Source organism: Drosophila pseudoobscura, chromosome X, assembly GCF_009870125.1.
Source record: "Drosophila pseudoobscura strain MV-25-SWS-2005 chromosome X, UCI_Dpse_MV25, whole genome shotgun sequence".
NCBI lineage: Eukaryota > Metazoa > Arthropoda > Insecta > Diptera > Drosophilidae > Drosophila > Drosophila pseudoobscura.
Genome location: NC_046683.1, coordinates 8,949,145 through 8,973,546, shown reverse-complemented (window position 1 = coordinate 8,973,546; position 24,402 = coordinate 8,949,145). Strand labels below are relative to the sequence as shown.

Here is a 24,402-nt window from a genome sequence, read left to right as displayed (position 1 = left end):
ATTTTATATTCGCGCTCCCCCCCCCGCCCTATATCTCTCGCGTCGCGTCGTCTGGGAGTTCCAGTTTATGGATATTTCAAAAATGCACAGTTCTATTTAGAGGGGAGAAAGGATGAGACTGGAATGACTAGGGGTTGGAATGGACCCAGACCCAGACCACAATAGTTGCCATGTAAAAGCTGCCACAGGGTGCTTAAATATTGCATTGTAAGCGAAGGAAGGAAATGTATGCAGTTCCGATCCCGGCCCACGGACCCTAGGAGGAACCTACCACCCCCCCCCATATTCATTCATTCATTCATTCGGTTGGTGTCTGCCTGGCAGAGCTTCGTTTGTGATATGAAGCTTTCACAACTCCGTCGGGCTTCAATGCTGCTAAATGCCAAATTCCGCACTTTAATTTCCTCTTCCCATGCCCCATGTCTCCTCCAACTTGGTCCCTGGACCATGGCAACCCATAGGGACATAGAGGATCTATAAATTCACAGCATAATTGGCAGCTGCTGCGTCGGGGGCATGGATGGGCGGACGCCTTGGGGGTATCGCTGCTGGATTTGTGCACGTTGATTGCATGGGAACGGTTGCCAAAAAATTCACCAAACACCGAGAGCATCGTCCCTCTGTGTGTGGGATTTCAGATTTTGGGATTTCGGTGGCACCTGAAAGTGTTCTTGGTTTAAAGAGGAGTTCTAGAGCGTTTCAAATATTCCTAAATGATGTCGTTGAATGAAGCTTTAAAAAGCCCACTTCTTAGCTCTCAAATTTGACCTTTACCATAATCGCATTTAATATAGATAGAAGATAGATAACCTTCTTGTATTTTCTCATCCTCTAATTGACAGGCAAAAGCTTCACGCTGACAATAGTCATCTCGACGAATCCCATCCAGATAGCAACGTACACGAAGGCCATCAAGGTGACCGTGGACGGGCCACGGGAGCCACGCTCCAAAGTCCGACATCAGGGCTTCCATCCGTTCGCCTTTGGGCCGCAGCGCTTCGGACCGGATCCACTTATGGCCGGATTGCCCTTCAAGTTGCCAGGTAAGCACATCAACAACAACAACAACAACAACAGTGGCAAGGGCTATGAAAAAACCCGGCTTAAACGATAGCATTACCACTTGGCCGAAGGGACGGCTGGGGTGGATGGGGTGGACGGGGTGGATGGGCGGATGGGATCCTGGAACGAACGGAACTAAGCGGCTTTGTCAAATGGCCTCAAGGGCTTGTCGCTCGTTAGACACCGAACCACACGTATCAATGTCAGGTGGCAGGCAGTGGGGTGGCAGGAGGCTGGGCGAGAGGTGAGGCAGGCTTATTGCTTGTCTATTTTAGCCGCGGGGCCGCACGCGAAATTAGCTGTAAATAAATATACCTTTTTAAGGGGTTAAACGAACCGAAGCCCGAAATGCCGAATACCGAATGCCAAAGGCTATGGGCCATGCACAGAGAGAGAGAGAGATAGAGAGGGCGAAGTTCCATCTGGATTGGCTTATAGGTTAATTAGAGATTTGTGTATATAACCCGATTGGATACCCCTCATTATATGCCAGAGTTTCCATTACCATGCAATTGTCTGGGAGGCCCAGCCTTAGGGTCTCTGGATATGCCCTAATGAGATGAGCCGATGCTGAATGGATTGGCTGGAGCTAAGCTGGGGGGACTTTATTTCTTCATATCCCCTGAGCCCCATAGCCTTTTGAGACTTGAAAGTCCATATAAGTTGCAAGCCTCTTAGGGAAGTACTTGGAAGTAGGTAGTTTCTTAGAAATATTTCATTAGAAATAGGTATTGATTTAGTAGCTACTCTGAAATATTCTTCAACTGCTCGAACCTTATGGGTCCCACTGCCAGCATATTTATCCAATCCAAATTGTGCCCAGAACCCACTACTGGCTTCATTAACACCTCCAGCCATTAGCATAAAGATGATGACAAATGGATCGGGGAGGGGGGGGACAAGTCTCCGGCCTTCAGTTAGAGATGGATTCACAGCCACCCTGTCGCTCGCTGTGTGTGTGTCCGTGTGCCCTATTTATGGAAACACTGGGAGAGACACAATACAGGCGACAATTATACAACAAAACAACAGCTTGAAAAATCCATTAAAATGATTTTAATCCTTTAACGAGTCACAAAAAGCGCCAGCAGCCCGGCGGCAGCAGCTCGCGGAGGAGGCTGACTTCAATGTGCTCGAGGATATGGCTGCTGTTGAAATGCGCATCGTCTCGCGGGGGATGGTAATATCCTCTTGGATATTACTTGAACCCGAATCCGTGCCCCGTCCTTCCGACCGAAGCCAACCCCAAGCAGCAGCAGCAGCAGCAGCAGGCGTAGCCTTAAATTATTTAAAAGAGCCCCGCGCGACTGTTGCAACAATAAACACGCGATATAACCAGACTGCGAACAAGGATAACGATGGCAAGGACGACTGTGACTGGGCTTTGGAGGGGGATCCCGAGAAACAGAAGCAGAAACTGAAACAGAAACAGAAACAGTCGTCGCCTGGTGAACAAATCGCGTTTGATACGCTTTGATTTTATTAAAATTTAACAATTTCACTATGAAATTTATGAGGCCTGCCTCTGTTGATGCCTCTAGAGCTCTGCGGGTGGTTCCTTTTCGCATTGGTTCGATTCAATACGATTCGTTTTCGTTTGTCTGGGGATGAGACCCTCGCCTGAGACCCTCGCCAAAGGGCTTACCACGTACCACTTGCTTCAGATGTGGCATCATTTGTTGTGCTCTCGTTTTTCTTGATCATTACAAAGCTGTCAGAGTCGTGGGTTATTCAACTCATGATGATGATGATGAGAAGTTTAAAATTCTTAATTTGATTGTTTATATAATTTAGAAGATTAATTGCTGAATTCTAATTAAAATTTAGACGAAATCTAGGCCTTCGACTAATATGTTTTTTCTGTATTAGATTTAAATAAGGAATGGTACGTATAAACATCTCCTTTTTCGTTTGGGTATGCTTGAAAATTGTCTTAAAGATGATTTGCCCTTAAGGGTTCACTTTGATTTCTAGTCCTACTAGTCCTATTGATTTGAAAGTGGTTCAACTACATGTTTCGGATGTCCTTATTGGAAACCTTTGGCCACTCCTAGTCCGCTGTTCTGGCAAATCATTTAAAAATAAGAAAACTTTTCGCCAACAACTACCGAACTGAGAGACAGGGTTAGGGGCTACGAGTACACATGGCGAAAGCCAGAAAGAGAGACGTTGGGACTGAGTGGACTGAGTGGAGGAGCAGCACTCGTACTCGTACACTATCTCTCCACGACGGTGCAAAGTGACACAGCAGCTGAAAAAGTCTCAAAAATTACATTAAAAACTAAAAGGACTTTGTGCTTGCTTCGTGCATGCTCGTATGTGTGTGCGTGTGTGTGTAAGTGCTTACTTATATATGTATGTATGTGAGTAGTGAGTAGTTTTTTGGCATACGAAAAGGTTCTGCTGCTGCTGCTGCTGCGTGTCAGAGAAAGTTTGCCAAATGATTAAAAGGACTCGGCAAATATGTAGTTGTGAGCCCTTTCTCGCCCCTGAGACGTTGCAACGAAATAAATATAAAATGGCGTTGTAAGCAAAAGCACATTAGTGACAAGCTTCCACACCACCCCATCCCATCCCACCCCGTACCCTCGATTGCTCTCAAATTTAACCCATTTTACCCCACATTCTCATACACATCCTTCGGAAGGTGCCTGCGACATGGTGTCGCTACCCTCTACCCTCTTACTCACCCACTTGCTGTGTGGAAAAGTGGAAAATTTGTAGCTTCCGCAGCGGATATCCTGTTTCACACACGCGTTGCCTCCCCGCATTACATCTTCCCCTTTGCCCATCCCCAGCCCCTTCCCCATCCCCTCCACCCTACCCTTTGACGAGCACGAAGTGTAACTAAAAAAGTTTCACGTTGCGTTTTTAGTGAAAATTATATTAAAATTTTGCGCTTGATGTAATTTATGTCATAAAACCCTAAAGAGCCAGGGCTCCTCCTGTGTGTCTATGCATGCATGTGTGTGTGTGTGTGTGTGTGTGTGTACATACATAGATGTGTGCATATGTCTCGCTAATGTTGTAAATGAATTTTCTGCTCGAATTAATTTCCCCAAAACGTTCCAAGACAATGGCAGACGGAGCACCACCCCCACCCCACCCACACATCATTGTATATATGTATATACATATGTATGTGAGTGTGTGTATTTTTTCCTCATTTAAGATTATTTATTTAAAACCCCTTTTTTTTGGTCCTGCTGTTGTTTGGCTGCTGTCAAAGGCAAAGGCGCCCGGGCAAAGATCAAAGTCTGTTGAGTCCACCCTGGTACACCCACAGGCACGCATACACATGCATAAGCACACACACACACACATACACGCAATTGTAAAGCGACTGCACCACATTTGGTTTATCCTTTGAGCAGTAAGGGGATTGTGGGTCCGGGCACTTTGTGTTGAGGTCTGCTTCAAAGCCAAAGAATGCCAATCGAGAGGAGATCAAATCAATTATTTCAACTTCAAGTCGGCTGTTGTTTTTAAAAGGCAAGAGAATGACCCAAAAAATCAGTGGCAAATTGGTAAATAATAATAATAATAATAAACTATAACCAGTTTCTAAGAAATTTATTCCAACAAGACTTCAATATGGACTATTGTTCTTATAATTTTATTTAGTTGTGGGACAAGACCTTAGTTTGATTGATTTCTAGTATTTAAGATATTTAATTCAATAAAAATGTATTAAAATATTATTAAATGCATATTAAACGCGGCACGGGCCGCGGCTCGACTTTAATACCCCATACTCAGTCAGTAGATCCGTGAGCCTAAAACTTATGTACCTTGTGCGCATTCCTAAACTCTTCGAGTGACAGTTTTTGTGTCTGTCAAAGTCACTTCATCCTCTACGCCTCCGAATCCTTCATATTTAGCCCCTTTAAAATCTTTAAACATAGCCCCTCAGTGCCAGTAAAAAGTGAACAGCTTCTTTCATGTTCTTTGTCATCGTTCCAACACGTTTTTCTTCTCCATTTTGTTTGTTTGTTATTTTTGCTGGCTGGATGGGGGTGGCTTTAAAGGGTTAAACGTTGCAGTCTTTAAACAAGTTAATAAACTCACAGGCCCGCCACTCCACCTCCCACAAAAAGAAGACACGGAAAAAAGGGAGTGAAAGAAAAGAATGAGATGATTTAGTACATATAATCAAACATGCAGACAGCCACACAAAATTTGCACAGTCACAGTTCGGTTGAGGGGGGGAGTGTGAGAGCGGCTAAGGGTAGAGCAGGCATGCCCAAAGGCCTACAGCTCAATTTGGCTGACAAGAGCAAAACATACACACATATACTATGTGTAGAAAGGGAGATATTTTAAAGTCATTGTCCTTGTAGGTCTAAAGAGCCTCGGGGCTTGCTCTCTCTCTCTCTCTGTGCCGCTGCCCCCCAAGGACATATTACAGCATTGATTCAATTTCATGTCAATTTACGTGTCAATGCGACACTAATACGCCAAGGGTCGTGGACTCCGCCCAAGAGTCCTGTCCCCGGCCTATCGCCTGGCCTCCCCTTATCATGCCAGGCCGAAAGGGAGAGAACCAGAACGGGGGCTGGGGCTGGGTCTGGGGCAACAAGGTGTGCATTTAAAATTATTTACAACATTTGCGAAAATATGTTTGCCAAATGCCAAAGGGAACAGAGGCAGCAGCAGAAGCAATGAAATTTTGTTTTCTTTTTAGGTCTGCCCCAAAAAGTATGCTACGCAGCCCCGTCTCGGTAATAACTTGCGGCCTGTTACGCCTTGGCCTTGGCCCCGCGCGTGTGGGTATGTGTGGGTTAGATTGGTATGCCAGGGCATCACACTCACCCAGCCACACACATCTTCCACACCACCCCAATCTGGATCCCGTCTCCCGCTTACATCCCAATCTGGATCTCCTCCCCTCCTCCCCACCCCCCCACACAATCTGGTACCGCACGCATGTGTTGACAACACTTGTGTAACGGTAAATGTGTGCGTATTGTGCGTGGATTGGGAGGGCGGTTGATACGGATGGAGATGGATGGGGTCGCCGTTCCCGTCGCCGTTTCCACGGATCCCTGACAGAACACAAAATAGCAACAAATTTGCCAAAACAATTTGCAAATCTACAACAAATACATGTAAATACTGATATGACAGACACTTGACAAAACACACTCCACCTACCCACCCAAGAGGTGGTGGGGGTGTCGGCTCTCCAGTGGGTGGTTGCCAACAGGGGAAACGCGACGGGGAAAGGACATCCAACTGAGCTCTCACCTGTGGCGAATGCCACTGATAAGTGATTGGCAACAGCTGCCTGGCCCAAAGTCTTTATTAACTTGCTCCCAATTTTATTCCTCTTCCTTTTTTTTTGTGTGTTTTGGGCTAGTTCCAGGGTTGCCACGCCAGCAGGGGTGGATTGGTGATTGGTACTTTATGAAATATCTATAAATTGCTGAATTATTTTGTGCCAAGATGATATGATGCGAATATTTCGGTAAGTGCTAGGTGATTAACCTTTGCCGGGGCCAGGGTTGCCAGGCATCGCACAGGTTCTTCCAGGAGTGTTGGATGATGTTTATAACAGACATAGCTTATTAAATCTCTCCGTAAAAGTATTTGTATAGTCTTTTTAGCCCTTTTAAGTCATTCCTTCTCGTTCCTCTCGAGTGGGTACTCGTTGTACAAGCTTCATCTCTACTCGTCCGTCTCTGTTCGCCATTCTCGGATCCTCAATCTCAATCCTTCACTCGCCATTCTTTCCCCAGTCTGCCACTCTCATAGCACTTTGGCTAATTTCTCAGAGCACAAAACCAACAACTGTGTAAAATATGGGTTAATCTAGAAGAATAGAGTATATCAACGGCAAAAACCGAAAGAGAAATCGCCAACGGTAAAACAAACACGAAAAAAAACCAAAAAGAAAAGCATTCAAATTTACCGCAAAGTGCGCACGAAAGTAACCAAAAATATCGGTAGCCAAAAGATAGCAACAGCAGCGGCAGCGGCAGCATCCGCCGCGAAACAGAAACGAAACAGAGAAAACGAACTCGAAGCTTCCTTCGCTGCGCTCTCCACTCAGGCAGCCGCTGCCGGCGTCGCGGCTACTGTGCGAGTGTGTGCGTGTGCCTAAGCGCAGGCGCTCTCCCGCTCTCGCCCTTTGAGTGAGTCGCGGGCTTTGAGTGACTTTCGGGCCATGTACTGTTGCCGGAGATTTCCCCTGATTCGTCGGACTGGCTCAAATCCGTCGGCGAGTGGAATGGGCTGTCGGCAAGCAGCAGCAAAGTACGGTAGCAGCCCCCCAGCCCCCCTCCCTGACCATGTGGTGAGTTAGAAAATCGGCTTGAGCCCGAGTGGGTTTGATTTTTTTTTCTCTGCTCTCTGCTCCTTCCATTTTTGTTGTTCTTGTCTTTTTTCCAAGGCAACGTCTTGTGGTGAGAAATTGTTGCGCGCCGTTGAGTTTTTTTCTTCTTTTTGTTTTGTTTTTGCCTTTGCTTTGGGTTTCTTTTTGGGAGCGCCTTTCGTTTTCATTGCGGGTGTGGGCGGGTGTAGTGGGTGGGTGGGTCTTTGGTTAGCTCTCTCTCTCTCTCTCGCTGGGCGCCGGGCCGTGCGTCCCTCGTCGAAATGCCGTCGGCGGCAGGGAAAAGGAAAAGCGCTGCATTTGCCGTCGGCAAACCGCTAAAGATGCTCTCAGTACTAAGAGCCAAGAACAGATCTGATGAGATGGTTATTTTTTATTGGGATAGGATTCCTAGGGGGTCTATATCCTGGTGGTTTGTATCATTGACCAAGGATTTCTTTTAGATTTAAATTCTGTTTTAAATACATATTTTTTGGCAAAAGGATTTGGTTAAAGGATTTCCGCAAACTGAATTATTATTCTGAGCCACGGCTGTGGGCACGGTTCCAAGTCAGCGATCACCCATTCTCATAAGCATGGCCCTACCTTATAGGGCCGCGAATTTTTTGCAAGAAAATGGGGAGTGAGCGAGAAAAAAATGCGAAATTTTCGGATCCTACACAGAGAAATGGTCTATTACTTTTCGAATACATTACGACTATTATGGTGGGAGGGATGTGTTGAAGAAAATAAATATTATCAATATATTTTTCTTGCAAGATTACCCACCAATAATTAAAGCCAATTCGCCACATGAAATCGCATTGGAATCTTCGCAAAATTTAGTCCAAGTTTTTCCCTAGATGGAAAATGGCTAAAATTTCCGCACTCGCCCATGCCCTACAACAATGGATGCTTCTAAAGCCCCCTGGTTACCACCCCCTGACCATACCCACCAACCAGAATATCTCCCCACATTGCGGTACCCAAAAAAAGTAGGAGAAGAAGTAGGATAAGGAGAAGAAGAAGCGAAAGCAAAGACGCAACAAAAACAAAAAACGAGAAGGGAAACATAAGCATAGGACGTTGGGGCTCATGAAAGCTTTTTGTGGCGCACCAATGGCACCGCGTTATGCTCCGACACACACACACACACAGACGCATACCGACTCACATACATCGAAATGCCGTAGGAGAGGGTTACTAGAGGGGGGGAGGCACCGGCACCTGCCCCAAATGGGAATACGCCACGCCAAGGCAGCAGCATCGACGAATACCGTTACGTGGTGTGCCGAAGAAAGTCCGACCCCAAAAAAAAAGGGGAAAAAACACCAAAAAAAACTGTAGAAATGGCAAACCCAAAACTGACACCAAGCGTGGCTAACCCTTTATCGCACATAGGGTTTCCCTTACAGGACCGCATATTTAGGTTTTTGTTATGGGGGTACCCACTGTCGACGTCGCTGCTAGTGCGTCTGTGTGTGTTTGGGGGGCTTGGCCATTGCCCACACAGACAGTGGCATACGTATGTATGTATGTACATAGTTTTGGGTTACCCAAAATCGACATGATGCTATATTATATGGCAACACAATTTGCTCAATGGTATGCCTCTGCCTGCTGCTCTGCGCTGCCACTAACACTGCCACAGCTCTGCTGCTGCTGCTGCTACTGCTGCGACGTCGTCGCCGTCGCCGTCGCCAGAGGAGCCGCTGCTAACTTTAAGTAGCACTCGACATCGTGGGCGGGCACTACTCAGATCTGTGTCTGTATGTGTATGCGTGTCGGTGCGGGAGGCGTGACAGCAGGGTAGGAGATGCTATGCAGAAGAGGACTGACCAGGGGAGAGGCCCCCGCCACCATCGCCGATCGTCGGTCGTACTTCTGTGGGCTGTAACTGCTGCCATTTTGTGTGACACAAAACTAAAACCCAACTATAAAATTGTGTCCCATCTGGGATACACAGCAACTCGCCTACACATAAATGGAGATATAAATATGTATTTATATATACTGCAGAAGAGCACATAATAATATGGCCAGGACATTTCGACAAAACTATAATAAGGGACGAAGAATATTCATGGAGAGTTTGTATGCAAGATCCGACCTATTCGAACAGCATCTTGAATCTAAATCGAATGCCTCTAGGACTGGTCAGGCTTTATAGTAAATAAGGCATCCATATGTCAGAGAGCCCTCCTTAAACAGGCCATCGAATCGATTCGGTATTCATATCGTCATTTTTACTGTGTAAAATCTGAAAATTTCTTTTTTGTCTCTCGCTCACTCATTATACCTTGCACAGATGGCTTTTACTAACGTGGGCTTGGAGCGTATACGTATACGCATCATCTGGCAGCACAAAATCATTACACCTTGGAGGATCCATATCTGCATAGTTATTATCGTTGGAGTTTTTGAAAAGTGCATTTGAAAGCCATAAGTCTAAAAGGGACTGTTCTACTCGAAAATGCTTGAGTTCTGGAAAAGCAACAGAAAATAGTCTTAATCTGCCTCAAAGTTTCTGAGCAGATGCTGCTCAGCCCCCGACTCCCCCGCTCCACTGCCTCAAAGGTTTTGCACGGCTTTGTTTTGACTGAATACAAGTTTTCATCAAAAAGATCCCAGACAGAGACGCGGAGAGAGGGAGAGAGAGTCTGATATGACAAAAGCGGCCCCCCTCCTCGTCTTGAGTGTTGCCTGTTTGACCTAGTTTGCATGTATTGTACAGATATCAATGACTATACTATATATGCGTGTGTGTGTGCAGCTGTATAGGTGGAAAAACGGAAATCGTAATGCAGCCATGCCAATCAAGTAATGCAGCAGAAGAACCTGCTCAAGACATGGGGGCTGGCTGGGCGTAAACGATGAGATGATGAAGATGCTGAACTGCACTGCACTGCCTACAAGTAGTGTTGGTGGGGGAGGCCCCCCTCCCCCCACCACTCGAACACCCCCTTTGGCTGCCGCCACTGTCGCCGACTGTTTGGTTCGTTTGGTTGGTTCGTTGGTGTCACATTTTCGGTGAAATTTTGGTTTGCAAACTTTGGCAAAACTTGGCCAAGTATTTGGCCTCAAGTGTGTTAGAACGAGACAACGCTAGCGAGCGTGAGAGCCAGCTAGCCATTAGAGAGAGAGAGAAGTGGAGATGGAGAAAGAGAGAAGAGAGCACAAAAGCATGTGAGTGTATTGTGGTCGGTCTGCGTCTCAGAGAGGAGAATTCTCAGAGACGGTTTTCTTAAGCTTCGGCATTTGTCCTTACCCCAAAACCAGGACCCCTCCCTTCGACCGTCTTTGGTTCTGCCTCAGCTTCTGCCACTGCCACTGCCGCAGTCTCAGTCAGCGTCACAGTCGCGCCTTGCCACTGCCTGTGTCTGTGTCTGCGCCTGCCTCTTATAAGGAAGCTGCTGCAATGGCAGAAGTGCACTGGCACTGGCACTGGCACTGGCTTCCTTCCACTTGCCCACAAATGTGGGCTGCCACTTGATGGCGGCCGCATGGACACACCAGCCAGCCGCGTGCGAGACAGAGATAGAGATAAACGGCCAGAGAGACAGAAAGAGAGAGCGAGTGGGACGGCCCAGCTTGGGGGATAATTTTAATGAATTTATTTAGGAGTTTGTCTTGGTCTCGGCTCCCATGACGGCAGGCGGCCGGCGGCCGGCGGCCGGCGGCCAGCGGCAGGTGGCGCTCCCATTGGACACACTCATACATATATATGTACATGTATTGCCCCATACATATATGTACACACAGCAGCAAGCGTCAAGCAGCAAGCAGCAATGGCTGCCTCTGAGCGTTGCAGACTGGAGGGATCCATCCGCCATGGAGGCCTTGCCAATGTTGTTTTGCAGCAACCAAAATGTGCGGCAACATTTTTGGTCTTGCACAGTGGGCTATATGTGGTCGAGACGGCTTTGCAGGCTCTCCGTCTCCGTCTACTTCTTCTTTTGTTCGTGTTCGTGTCCGTGTTCCTGAGTCTGAGTCTGGGTCTGGTGCTTGTTTTGTTGTTGCTCCTCTTTGTTTTTGTTTTTTTTTTGGTTTTGAGATTTCGGTTATTGGTCTTGGTCTTGGTCTTGGCATTGCACTTGGCCGTCTCTCTAATGATTTATGTAGTTGGCCTAACCTTCATGCTCCTAGTCATACCCTTGAAGCGTGCTTATGAGAAGCCTGCAGCTGGCAGAGCAGATGGGGGATGTATGAGAACTGAACTATTAGTACTAGAAATTACTTTCCAAATGATGTTTAAATATGCAACGCTCGCAGCGAGAAGGCATTGACTACTGTGAACTGCACTGCTTGATGGATATAGCGATCCGATTTGGTAAATATGTATGTATGTCAGAGATAGCTACACTTAGGACTTTGCCAGTGCTGGTGATGCCTTCCTTGGAGAAGAAAGTATTGTGATCGCTGGTCTGTTTAAGGGCCGACTTGACGAGAAAACCCTAGCCGACCCAGAGCTTGCCACTAATATACATATATGGATCTCTTTCCGCCAAAGTGTGGCTATTGTGTAGACACCCGGGAAGCTCCTGTTCTTGCAACTTCCTTGTATTCTGCGTAGAACTTCTCCTCATTCTCTGTACAAGAATTGCTCCTCTCATCGAATATAGTATAATTTCTTTTAAGCGAAAATACTTAATTTGGGAAATATAAACACTTTTGCGATGAATGCTGGTTGTGTCCAATATCGGACGATATTCTCACTGACTTTCAGAGGTTTTGTTCAAAAGAAGTTGTTCTCAGTACAGCCCAAATTCATGCTTTTCAAATTTATTTAATCTGAATATTGTGCTCTCTTTTGCCACACAGGTTTCGCCCATCATTTGGTGGGGATGCACAGCCATCTGCATGCACCCGATTGGCGTGCCCACATGGCCTTGGGTGGGCGTTCAGCGGGTTTTCCAGCAGGCCCATTCTTCGGACATCATGCGGCATTTCCGGCGGCCAGCGGCTTGAGAGGATTGAGCGGTGAGTGCAGCCTGAAATATACCCCATGAAATAAATATATATCTCAGTCTCTGAATCTCCTCCAGCAGATGGCCAGCAGCAGCAACAGCATCAGCAGCAGCACCAACAGCAATTGGCGACAGTGGGTGCCGCTCACAGCACCACCAGTCCGGAGGGATCCCCCACCACAACGACCAGTGGAACGCTGAGTGCGTTTGTCCAGCCAGCGATCCACTGTCCCCTCGGCTCGCCCCGATCACCACCCACGATCCTCACCTCGCTGCAGCACGACAATAACAACAACAGCAGCAACATCGATGCGGGCTTCGAGAGCGATAGTATTTCGGTGACGGGATCGCCTCGGAAGAGCATCAGCTCTCCGCTCACACACGACGAAGAGGAGGCCGAAGCTGATGCTGAAGCGGAAGCGGAAGCTGAGGCAGAAGCGGAACCAGATGGAGAGGCGGAAGCGGAAGCCGGCACACAGCTAAGCGGCGATGCCAGAAGCCTGGCCACGATCAGTGGACGCTCAGCCGCCGGATCCCTGACCGAGACCGCCCCCGGCTCGGGTGGGGCATTCACCGCCCTCATCCAGCGCAGCAAAAATCCATCGGAGCTGTTCGGCGGCTTTGCGGCGGCCGGCGCTAATCACTTTGCCCCCTCGCACAGCTTCAATCCGGCCCTGGCCGCCCAGCTCTTCCTGCAGAGCCCGCTCCTGCCGCAGTCCAGCCAGTGGCTGTACACCCAGCTCTATGGCAGCTACAGCGATCTACCCTGGCTGAGGAGCGCCGCAGCAGCGGCAGCGGCCAGTGCGGTCCCAGCCCAGGTCCAGGCCCAAGCCCAGACGCAGGCGCAACCCCAGCCCCAGGACTCAGCGACTTCGTTGATGAGCAGCGGCGGCGACCACGACGGCGTTAATCTGATCAAGCGCTGTGTCACCCTGATCACGCACAATCCCCCGGACGCGGAGAATGCCAATCCGAATTCCTCGCCGCCGGTCAGCTCCACGCGCCGTTCGCCCTCGCCGTCGCCTGTTGAGACCATCGATCTGGACGATGTCAGCACCACTTCCCGCTCCGCCAGCGGCTCTGCTTCCGGGTCTGGGTCCAGTGGTGGCGGCCCCATAAGGACGCGCACTCCCAAGCCTTCGGCGGATGTGTGGCGCCCCTACTAGCGGCTGGCGGTCGCCTTGCTGGGCACCTGCCTGGCGGCGCATGGACAGGGCGAGCACCGGATCGATGGGAAAGATGCCCCGCAGACCAAACCCAAGGGATACGGGGATAGAGATTGAGACAGAGGGAGGGGAGAGGAGAGAGAGAGAGAGAGAGTATTGCGGTTGTGGTGTTGTGTGAATAGTCGCCATATCGCAGCTGGCGGGGGTTGCTCCATGGATATCTAGATAGATCTCTATCCCTGGCTTGCTCGTAGAGACACTTGGTCATTATATGTTACTAAGAGAACGATTCTGCAGGACTTTCTTCACCATTCTATCAGAGATCAAGTTCAAAGATACATGTACAGCAGAGAGACCTTATCGATTGCCAGGCAGCAGAAGGATCTATCCACAAATTCATTGAGCAATCCCCGCACTATGTAATGTTTTTTTTTGTATGGTCAACCCTAGTCTAAGCGGCTCACATATCGAATTTAAATCAATTAGCATGACCCTAACATATAATATATACGAGTATATATAGAGTTCAAGGCGGGGGCAATTATAAAATAAAAACCAAAAAAGTAATTATATATGTAGATATTTACTAATATATGTAGATACCAGATCTGTGTAAATTGTTTATATATTGCTCCAAGTTTCTGCCACGTAAAAGAAATATTGCAACAATTATATATTTAGATGTTTAAGAATATAATGTACCAGTTTTTTTTTTGCAAGAAAAAGAATAGATATACATATAATACAAAAATATTTTAAAATTTATTAAAAATAAATTTAAGCTAACACACACACAGACACAGACAGAAAGACAGTCAGCCAGAGATGATTTGTAAATAAGGTACTTCGAGTAGTGTGCCAAAGATTCGTTAATAAAAATTTCAATTAAAAATTCAAAACTGATTAAAACGAAACCAGAAGCACAGAGTACTCGTACTCGCATTTAGTGATATTTTATTTCGTGTCTGATCCTTGCAATGCCGCTGCAATGCGCATAGAATGAGTCCAATCCTGTCCATTCCCAGATACAGATACAGATACAGAAAGAGCGAATGGGAGGTGGGATTTGGATAATCAGCGCCGCCAAGAAAAGCTTTTAAGAAAATTAATTCACCTCCTGCCCGAAGCCCCACCCCAGCCCCGGCCTGGCTACCCATCAAAGGGGTTAACAAGAGCTGCTGGGGGGAGAGGGGGAGGGGGGCAGCAAAGCAGCGCAAAGGAGAATTGAATTTATTGCTGGAGAGACTTTGGCGCAAATAGAAGTCTCGCTAAATAAAAAGTTTAAATAAATGGTCAAACTTGAAAGCGAAAAAAGGCGTCTAAAAGTAAACCCAGCCAACAGAAAAATCCTGGGAAAAGGGTCTCTCGGCCAAAAAAGGACGAGGCGGCAAAGACTTTCAGCTTGCGATACGAATATGTTCCCGGGGAATCTGGCATTCGCTCTGGCACTCGCTCTGGCTGCCTGGCGAATAATGAATGAGTTTTCCCAGCTCATATTAAATGAGCTTGGCTGCGATCCAAGAACGCTCACTACCCCTCCCTTTGGCCCAGTCTAATGAAGCATAGAAACAATTAGCGAATGGCTTCTAAGACGGCACAAAAAAAAAGGGGATTATCCCTCTGCGAGCTTTGGGTCTTAATGTAATCGCTTGTCTTCAGCTCTGATTATATATCTTATTCTTATTTTTGCGGGAACTTTGTTAACTCTTTTATCTCCACTTAGCTGGAACGCCTTCTGAAAGATGATAGAAGCCTACAACTTTCAAGTAGTTCTAAAATATACTCTTTCTACCCAACCCCGATAGTATCTATATTTGTTGTGGGATAATATCTCCAAGCGACTCATTTGTCACTAAGCCCAGCCCCCAGCCCCCAGCCCCCAGCCCATATGTGACACGCCTCCACCCCAATCCAATTACGGAGTTGCGGAGAGCGGGCACGAGTATCATGTGTACGATAAGTAAAGAAAGGGTTTATCTACCGTGCCCGAATCTGAAACAAATGGCAGAAAATTAACTTTGCCTTATGACTTGGAACTGACAAATCGTCAACGTGTCCTGGGACCCGGGCTTCTGACCCGATCCTTGTCGTTAAAATACGAAAATTAACATACTCGAATGTGAGCTTAAGCCCAAACACAAACACACACTCGCACAACTGTATGTGTGTGTAAAAAAGGAGCAAAAGAAATTAAAAATGAATAACATAAAATGAAAGGCCAAGGCCTGGCCCTTGGGGGGTGGGTCCACCCGCTCCATTCACTCTCTCTCTCGCACTCTCTCTCGTCATCAAGTCAAGCTTGTCTCGTGTCACCTTTTTTGACACCGACTTCTCCTGGGCTGTCATCCCATTCTGGACGGGCTGGCTTGGCTGGTCAATGGCCATGACAGACGCAGCTGGGCCTTTGGCCTTTTACTTATCTTTTACTTATATTCGTTACGTTTTGTTTCGCTTTTTTTTTTTTTTTTGTCGGGCGGAAAATCAGAAATTTGTGCTGCCGTCAAGTGTTGGGCCCTCGCTGTCTGGAGACGTTGTCCTGGCTACCCGTTTTCTGCCTCAAATGATGACTGGCATTCGATGGCGACACGGGGCAAGTGTGGGCGGCGGCTGGCTGGCAATCTTAAGAAACGGCAAGGACTCAACCTAATAAACTGTTGCCCAGGACAACCGGCATTGACACTGGCCCTCCACCTTTCCACCTTTCCACCTTGGCAGCTTTCCACCTCTCTGGCAGATGGTTGTTAACAAAGGACAGAGCAGACCAAAAACTTTCATATCGTGTTTGAGGTTGAACAGGTTCGAAATTAAAGCATCTGTCCTGGGTCCTCTTTGTGTGGGACTGTCGCTCAAGCGTTAAATAGAAAATTTTATGGCCACTCCTGTGTGGCTGTATGGCTGTATGGCTGTGTGTGTCCTGGCAACACAATTGCACAATTGTCCACTCACACAACGATACAGACACGGCCTGAGACAGCCCGAGACAGCCTGATGGAGATGGAGAGAGCCAACCACTCTCTTGTGCATCTCTCAATCGCGTTTTCATTTCAATAAGTGGGCTTTCAATTAACATGTTTCCCCACCCGGCACCACCTGCCTCTCCACACTCCACACTCCAATCTCCTACCGCCGCTGCTTGTAATTTGACTTTATGTCATTATCAAATGCCAAAAACTTGGAAGGAAGAGCGAGCCATAGACACTTGAGGCAGGGCCCAAGTTACCTACCGTTTGCTGCTAATTATGCCATCATTAGAGACCCCCAAACCCCCACACACTTAGCACACACACACACACACATGCAATAAATTTAACTGTCTTGTTCCCCTCCAAAGATGTACGTGCACGGGTATCATCGACCGAGTTCAGTTTACTGCAAATTGCTTGGATCTCTGGGGGGGCGTGGGTGGGTGTCTTTATTATGACGCCTCTGTCACACACCATACACCAAAAACACAAACGTCAGATCCAAGCAGAGTACTCGTACAAGCAGACACAGATACAAGTACACACATGTACTTGGTGTACGTGTGTGCGTGCTTGGGGCGTGACATGTGCATGTGTGCCGCGCAACACCTTCCAGAGAGCTCCTTCAGAGGCCTGGCTATCAAATCACTTGCAGTGCTAATTGCTCTGCTTATTATTAATAAATTGCTGCTTAGTACCTGGGCCTGTAATTGCCGCATTCCCCATTGTGGGGTGATGCTGGGAATGTAATAGAAATTGTGAGTCTTCAAACAGGGAATGGAAACGGAATGCTTTTGTAGGCAAATGGAAAATGCATATTGAAAAGTGTGTAATAAGTAGATTCTAGGGTATTGACCAGGTGTTTTGAGGTAAATTAACAAGTTTAAGAACCGGAAATTCACAGCCGGACAGCCGGAGGAGGCGACACATACGAGTATAGCAATGTGACAGCAATGAAAGAGTTTCATGAGAGGAATCCAGACTCTGACCAAAGACAATAAAAGGTGAGGTTTAGAGGGGCCACCCTCTGGCCAGTATGACTCTTCGTCATCCATAGAGGTTTGAAAGAGAATCCTCGAGAATCGAGGTATTTTTTTGGAGAGGCAAGTAGTTCCTTTGGTGTCCTCTTGGAGGCATCGTCCAGGGCGCTCAGGTATGCTCCAGATGTTGCGGTGGTACTCCTCCATCTGCTTTCTATTGCTAGGGTGGCCGGCTTCTCTGAATCGCATTGTAGCGTTCTAAGGGAGACATTAACCAGCCCGACTCCTACCTAAGCCAGAACGTCCGCCGCCTCGTTTCATTCGATGCCTTGGTGGCTGGGAACCCAATAGATTAGGGTATCTAGTGCCTCCTTAAGACAATATAAGTAGTACATACAATTATTTGGTGCGCGATTTGTTCAGGGTGGACACTCCTCCCTTGACCATGCGGGATTACAGGCTGAGAGTCAAAGATCAGAGCCCAGGATCAGGTAAGTTTAGCCAACAAGTTATGGTTGTCTTAACACTGTAGAAAGAATGGTGTATGATGTGGTGTAGTGTTGTTATATATGGTCGTTAATATACATTTTTTCGCTGCATCCTTCAGATCAAAGGGTCCTGCTTTCTATTGATGTTCTCCTCTGCTAGGTATGGCAGCAGCCGTGTTACAGCTTGGCTTTGTTACTTGGTTAAACTGCTTGTCATACTCGTCTCAACTTTTGGTTGGCGACGTTTTGACGGTTTCGATTTGTGAAGACAGACCATCAGCAACCTTATCCACCAATCCCGTTTGAGCGATCTTACATTGTAGAGCTGCAACTGTTTTTTCATAGCATTCATCGGACCTAAAACCCCGTTTTTTAAATCTTGGGTCTAGTATGGTGCAAAATATTATTTTTCAAATCCCCAAAACGGCTGGCCACACTCAACTCCGACTTGCAGTACTTGCACTTTGCCTTTTTGTCATCTATAGCATTGAAGTGATTTCATAAATCACTAAATATGCCAGAGTCCGGCACAACAAAATGTGAAAAAGAGTTGCCATACCAGCTCAAAAAGAGCGAACAAAACGAAATGAGCAAAACGAAAAGAGCTGCCATACCAGCTCAAACATAGCGAACATGAGGAACAAAAACGAACGAAAACGAACGATGAACAAAAAAGAACGACAGATGAAAATAAAAGAACGATGAACAAAAAAGAACGAAAACGAACGAATGAACAAAAAAGAACGACAGATGAACACAAAAGAACGATGAACATAAAAGATCGAACGAATAAGAACGATGAACAAAAAAGAACGATGAACGAAAAGAACGAATAAGATGAACTTATTCAGTTCGTTCACTTCCATGAATAGTTCGTTCATGAACGACCCAGCACTAATATGGTGTGGCTGGCACTGGCATCCGCAACAATCTCTTGACTTTCAGCGGTTCCACGCACACACTTAAAGGGCACTTCCAAAGACCACGGAAAAAAGCCCAGGAAAACACATGAGATTTTCTCAATTTCACATAAACGTACACACAATTGTGCTATCTCTCTCTCTCTCTCTCTCTCGCGCGCGTAGCCGGACTCGTATTAAAGGAGGTATTGTATATGGAATGAGTGGAGGATGGGGATGTCAGTGGCGCAGTTTCTAGAAGCCAGAATAAACAACAACCAGCCGGCGGCGTCACAAACTTCGTAACGGCAACGGGAACCACAAAACATTTTGTTGGACAGCGAACGGCCGGCAAAGGACATCGAAACGACAGCGTCGCCCCGTTTGCCTGCAACATGACAGGTGGCGCGCCCCGACCACCCATGATCCACTACCCGCGACCTGCGACCCACGACCTGCGACCTGGGACGCCACCCTGTGCTGTACCCCGAGCCGAGCCGAGCCGCAGCCGTAGCTGAAGCTGAAGCTGGAGCCCCACTTCAGTGGGGCTTTGTCACAGGAACTGTTAATAATGTGTAGCCCCAGCAGCGAGAGCAGGAACAAAATCAGCGTCATTGGCGCACCTACAACATGCGATGTTGCGGTCAGCGACAACTTCGTGCCGTATCAGCAGAGAGAGAGACGGGTAGAGATGGAGCCGGAGCCAGAGCGAGTGCGATAGAGAGAGAGTGAGAGAGGTGGCGCGAGGAGGCGGGGGAGAATAAAACACACGGCTTCCTCCTGAAATTCGGCAGAAATAAAAGTGCAGCCAAAATGTTGGGAGAGCGGGAGAGAGGACATGGGAAGGCAGGTCATGAGTGACGGCGCCGCTGCGTCAGCGGCATGTAATTTTCACGGTTTTTCGCAAATACGAAAAACGAAATACGTTAGACGAAAATTCCCTCGTGCTCGTGCCACATTCTGCCCATCTCCACGCCCACTCTCTCTCATGATAAAAACAAAAACTAAAGCAGGAACATACAATACTTATAGTAGCAGTAAGAAATACCCTAACCAGAGGGGAGAAAGATATATGTACACAAATCGCGCAATGAAACCCCCTTTCAGGATTAATGGAAGGATCCTTAGATAAACAGTTCCTTAATCCTCAATTCAATCCTCCTTAATCGACATATATGTAGCATACCCAAGCGAATTCTCGGGTTTAACTCCATATTTTATGGCATTGAATGCAGATTTCTGAAAATTCAAGCAAGAAAAGAATTTAAATAAAACTTTCAATGATCCAATGGATGGGATAAAGGATGCCATTTCTTTCAGTTGGACCCTCAATATAGAATATACTATTACCAATATAGTATTATATAAAACTATTAGAATAATATCAATTGATTTTTTTGCCTATTTTAGTATTCCTAGTTCTACAAAGTTATGTCGTATAATTAATGCACTCCTCGCCTGTGGATTCTTATATATTTATATTTTATATATGCACATAATTGAGCTCCATCAAATGTTATCGGTGGCTCATTTATACACTATGCCCCGATTCTGTGGAAACAACACATAAACTTATAGACAGAGAGGCCAGGAGGCGGGGGGTGGGGGCGTGGCCTGGCCTGGCCAAAAGTAAAACAAAGCAGCCACCTCCCAAGCCACCTCCCAAGCCCCCTCCGAGCTCTGCGTGTGACAACAGAAACAGGGCAAATATGTTGATGAACGAGCGAATGAGGGGCACGGGCAGGCGGCAGTCAGTAGGCAGCAGGCAGCAGGCGGCAGGGACCCATGGGTCGCCTCTCTGGCTTTTTAGCGCCTCCAATGGAAAAACTAAAATTATGCAATGCCACGCCTCTTGTGATATGCCTCTGCCTCTGCCTCTATGCAGAATGCAGCTCGCGTAGCTTGTGAAGCCCTGTGTGCATTATAGCATGCAATTTCTGTCCGCCTTCCCTGTGAGTGTCATTTAATGAGCGCTACGGGGTCATCGTGGGAGGGGAGGGGGGCGTCGGGTTGTGTGCAGTGTGCACCACTGCGGGGGTCATCGCCGAGTGTTGAAAGGGTGCACAACGCTATACGGCGCTGCCAACAATGCAACAACGCTTTACAATTTTCATAGGCATTCCATGCATTTTGGTCAGTTTGATGTGGGTTTTCGTTTCTCGGTGTCGTTTGCCCTCGCTTACACAGCAACAGAGCGAAATAGAGAAATAGAGGGAGAGATTGAAAAGAGAGAGAGAGAAAAAACACCAGCTCATTCGCGCATAGCTCGCTATCAACGTCAACAAATACCCTCATCCCGGGCACGGACACGGGAACGGGGACGCGACCGGGTCCCTGTCCCTGCTTTCATTCAAGTATTTTTCGGTAAATGCAAACACCAACAGAACCCAGGAACCAGTCGCCAGTCCCCAGTCCCAAGTTCCCAGTCCCCAGTTCCCAGTCCCCAGTTCCAGAAACCGAGTTCCTGTCCAGCTACGGGAGAAGTAGGGAGAGATAGAGAGTGAGATGGGTACGTGTATCCCAGAAAACCCTAGTACCGGTACCCCATTGTCGTCGCTAACAATAATGAGTTCGTAATTTGATGTCGCTGCAGAAAAGCGTGTGCACTTTGGGCCGCTAGTGTGGGGGGTTGGGGTTTGGGGGTTGCGACTACGGCGGGGTTGGTTGACTGGTCGGTCGGTCGCTCGGTTGCCGGTTTGTTTGCAACGTCGCGTTTTCGAAACATCTGAAAAAGTGGAAAGAAATAACAACAGCGGAACGTATACGTTTGTACAGCCATAGCCCCATGGCCCAACGCCCAACGTCCAACGCCCAACCTCAAGCGCACATCCATATGTGATTTATCAATGTCCGCTCGTCAGCATCCGTCCTATCCAACTAGCCCTCGGTGGGCAGGGCAGGGCAGGGCAGGGCAGCTCCCATGTTGTGTCAGGGACACATGTTTCCAGCTCCCAAAATGATGTGGGAGTTGGGCAAGGCAAAAACTATTACAAATGTCAATTGAATCGTTCAAATAATTAAAGATCAGCTCCCTGTGATAGATGACTTGCTAGCACAGGACGATGGAGTGGGCTGCTGCCAGGATCAGTTCCCCCTTCCTTCCCCTCACGGGATGAGTCAGCTGGTGGCTGTCACAGATTATCTGCTCATGATAGATGGACGGCCCTGTTCCATATAGAGAGCACGATAAGAAATAGCCTAGAGCGTTTTGAGATCTTGAATCTTGCGATTCAAGAAAGGAATACCATTCTTGTATAAGAAGTAGTGGAAAGGGGACTAAAATAGATCCAGAAGTTCAATGAATCCCCCTAGTAGATTCTGGCTCAATGAATACTTTAAGATTTTAAGCATGCAAATAGAAAATATTTTGCTCTGTTGTCTTCTTCCTTCTTTTCATTCTAGTTTTTTTTGGTTTTTTTTTTTTTGAGAAATGGTCCAAATGTCTAGCTGAAGCAAAATTAATGATTTCTGTCATTTGATTTGATTAAAAATTTAGTCCAAATAAAACGCAGAGGGCCAGCAGCGAGGCGATGTTATGTTGTCTTGAGTTGACACATTCGTCTCGTCTGAGGAGGTTGCCCCAAAAGGAAGGCCTTGGTAATTTTTCTTAATTTACGTGGCCAGAAGTAGAGGCGATAGAGAGTGGGCGTTTGATTGAGAAGACAACCCCCCCTTCCAACCCTCCTTATCGTTCGCTCCTACTCCAATCTCTAATCGAATGTCCTGAGAATAGCTTCAGTTTCACAATAAATTACCTCCGATGGGACACCCGGCGAGGGGTCACGGTCACCCAAATCAAACTCAAGTTAACTAAACACGCCTTAAATGGGTATTATCTGCTGGCCAGCACATTTAATTTCAATAAGCTCAGTTCCTGTCCCAGTCCCGGGACCGGTCCCGGTCCCGGTCCAGGTCCTAGGGCTGTCCGGGTATTGGTCAACTTGAGCTTGGGGCCACCTGTGACCAATTTCGATTATGAGACTTGGCAACTTCTTTCTTTTCTTCGTTTTTATACAGTCTTCATCGTTGTTATTTTTTTCTTTCTTTTTTTGGCTGGTCTTGGGTCTGAAGACAACCCCAGAGGCGTTGTAAATTTTCGTGCCTCATAAAATCCAACCACCCCCGGTCTGGGGTCCAAGGGTCTGCTGAATGGTTCGCCGCCGTCTATCCAAGATTGCCACGGAGTTCATTTTTTCCTTGGCTATGGTGTTTGGGGTTGGGGTTGGTGAGTCGGTGAGTCGGTGGGGACGAAGGTGGTTTTTGTGGGTGGTTCTGGGGCCGGGCTGGCTAATCAGCTTCCGCATTTTTATAGCAGGACGGACGTGCAACGGAAATCGCAAGTAGCTTAGCCTAATATGCTTTGTGTTTTGCTCTTTATTTATTTATGCCACTTTCGCTTTGTTGTCAGCTCTGCAGCTCTCCACTCTCCGTCCGGTTTCTATCCCCGTATCTTTTTTTTTCTCTCGATTATTTTCCTGTGCGTCCGTATGTGTGTGTGGGGGGCGTGGGGAGCAACAGGAGCAAGCGTATGGCTTTCCCTCTAATGTTTCTGGTAGGCGGCCGGCGATTGTTGTTGGCTTGGGTCATTTGTTTTACTCGGCCTCAAATAAATCCAAATAAATAATTCATTTGGCGCTGAGTTTGCTCTCAAGATTTTTTCGTATTGATTGGATAGATTTTGGGCCTGGACTTGGCGGGGCCGTGGCTTGTTGACTAATCAAATGCCCTCGATGTGGCAGCCGGATGTCGGGGGTATTATCTTAAATGCCTACATTACGTAACTAGCTTTAGATTTTACCATTTTTTCTGTTAGATGAGAGTGGAAGAGGTAGAGGGAGAGTTCAGATCACATCTGAATACGTATGGAATTACAGATCTTGGGAGACGAGACCTTCGACACTCGACACTCGCTTCGACACTTATTTTCCCTCTCAGATGGTCTAACAGAGTGTTATTATATCAGCAAAACCATATGTAATGTGGCACGATGGGTATAGATTCTTCCATAGTCTTATATTTCATTGGTTCTCAGACAATAGGTTCAGTTCAAGGTTTTCAGGCAGGCAGCATATCAGTCTGCGGAATGTCAAGAAAGTATCGGAAAACATTAGCCAATGATTTATCTAGAATTATCACACTTTGAGGCGAATTAAATGACAGAATAAATCATTACTATCACGATTCGATTCTATATCATTCTTAAAATTGATATGTACATCCACATTTACAAGTATTGGCATTGCATTTGGTCTGTATGGGTATATACCCACCCAAACTGTTCTAGTTCTATTGGTCCTATATGTATACAGATGAAGGAATAATTCAAGTAAGTTCATACAGATATCAAAATGGAGAACAAATTGGGTTACATATGTCTCAATCGAGTATACTATAAAGATTTATGTAAAACTAAAAAAACAAGAAAACTTTTATAATATTATGCACACATATATCATATAAGTAGGTATACATATGTATGCATAGAGAAAACTGTTTTCTACGAGAAAGAAACATACTTAGATATTCCATCATTTAAAGGTCTAAATATAATTTAAAAGTAATAACTT

General features: G+C 46.8%; 1 protein-coding gene across 1 annotated transcript in view; it reads left to right on the top strand.

Moving 5' to 3' along the window:
* Nucleotides 1-14,054, top strand: part of RunxB (Runt related B) — a 32,160-nt gene extending 18,106 nt beyond the window's left edge. The window contains exons 4-6 of the mRNA XM_033383752.1: nucleotides 843-1,043; nucleotides 12,194-12,352; nucleotides 12,418-14,054. Of these exons, the coding sequence (XP_033239643.1) occupies nucleotides 843-1,043; nucleotides 12,194-12,352; nucleotides 12,418-13,505 (1,448 nt within the window). The 3' untranslated portion in view covers nucleotides 13,506-14,054. The remainder of the gene's footprint in view (nucleotides 1-842; nucleotides 1,044-12,193; nucleotides 12,353-12,417) is intronic.
* Nucleotides 14,055-24,402: the final 10,348 nt, after the last annotated feature.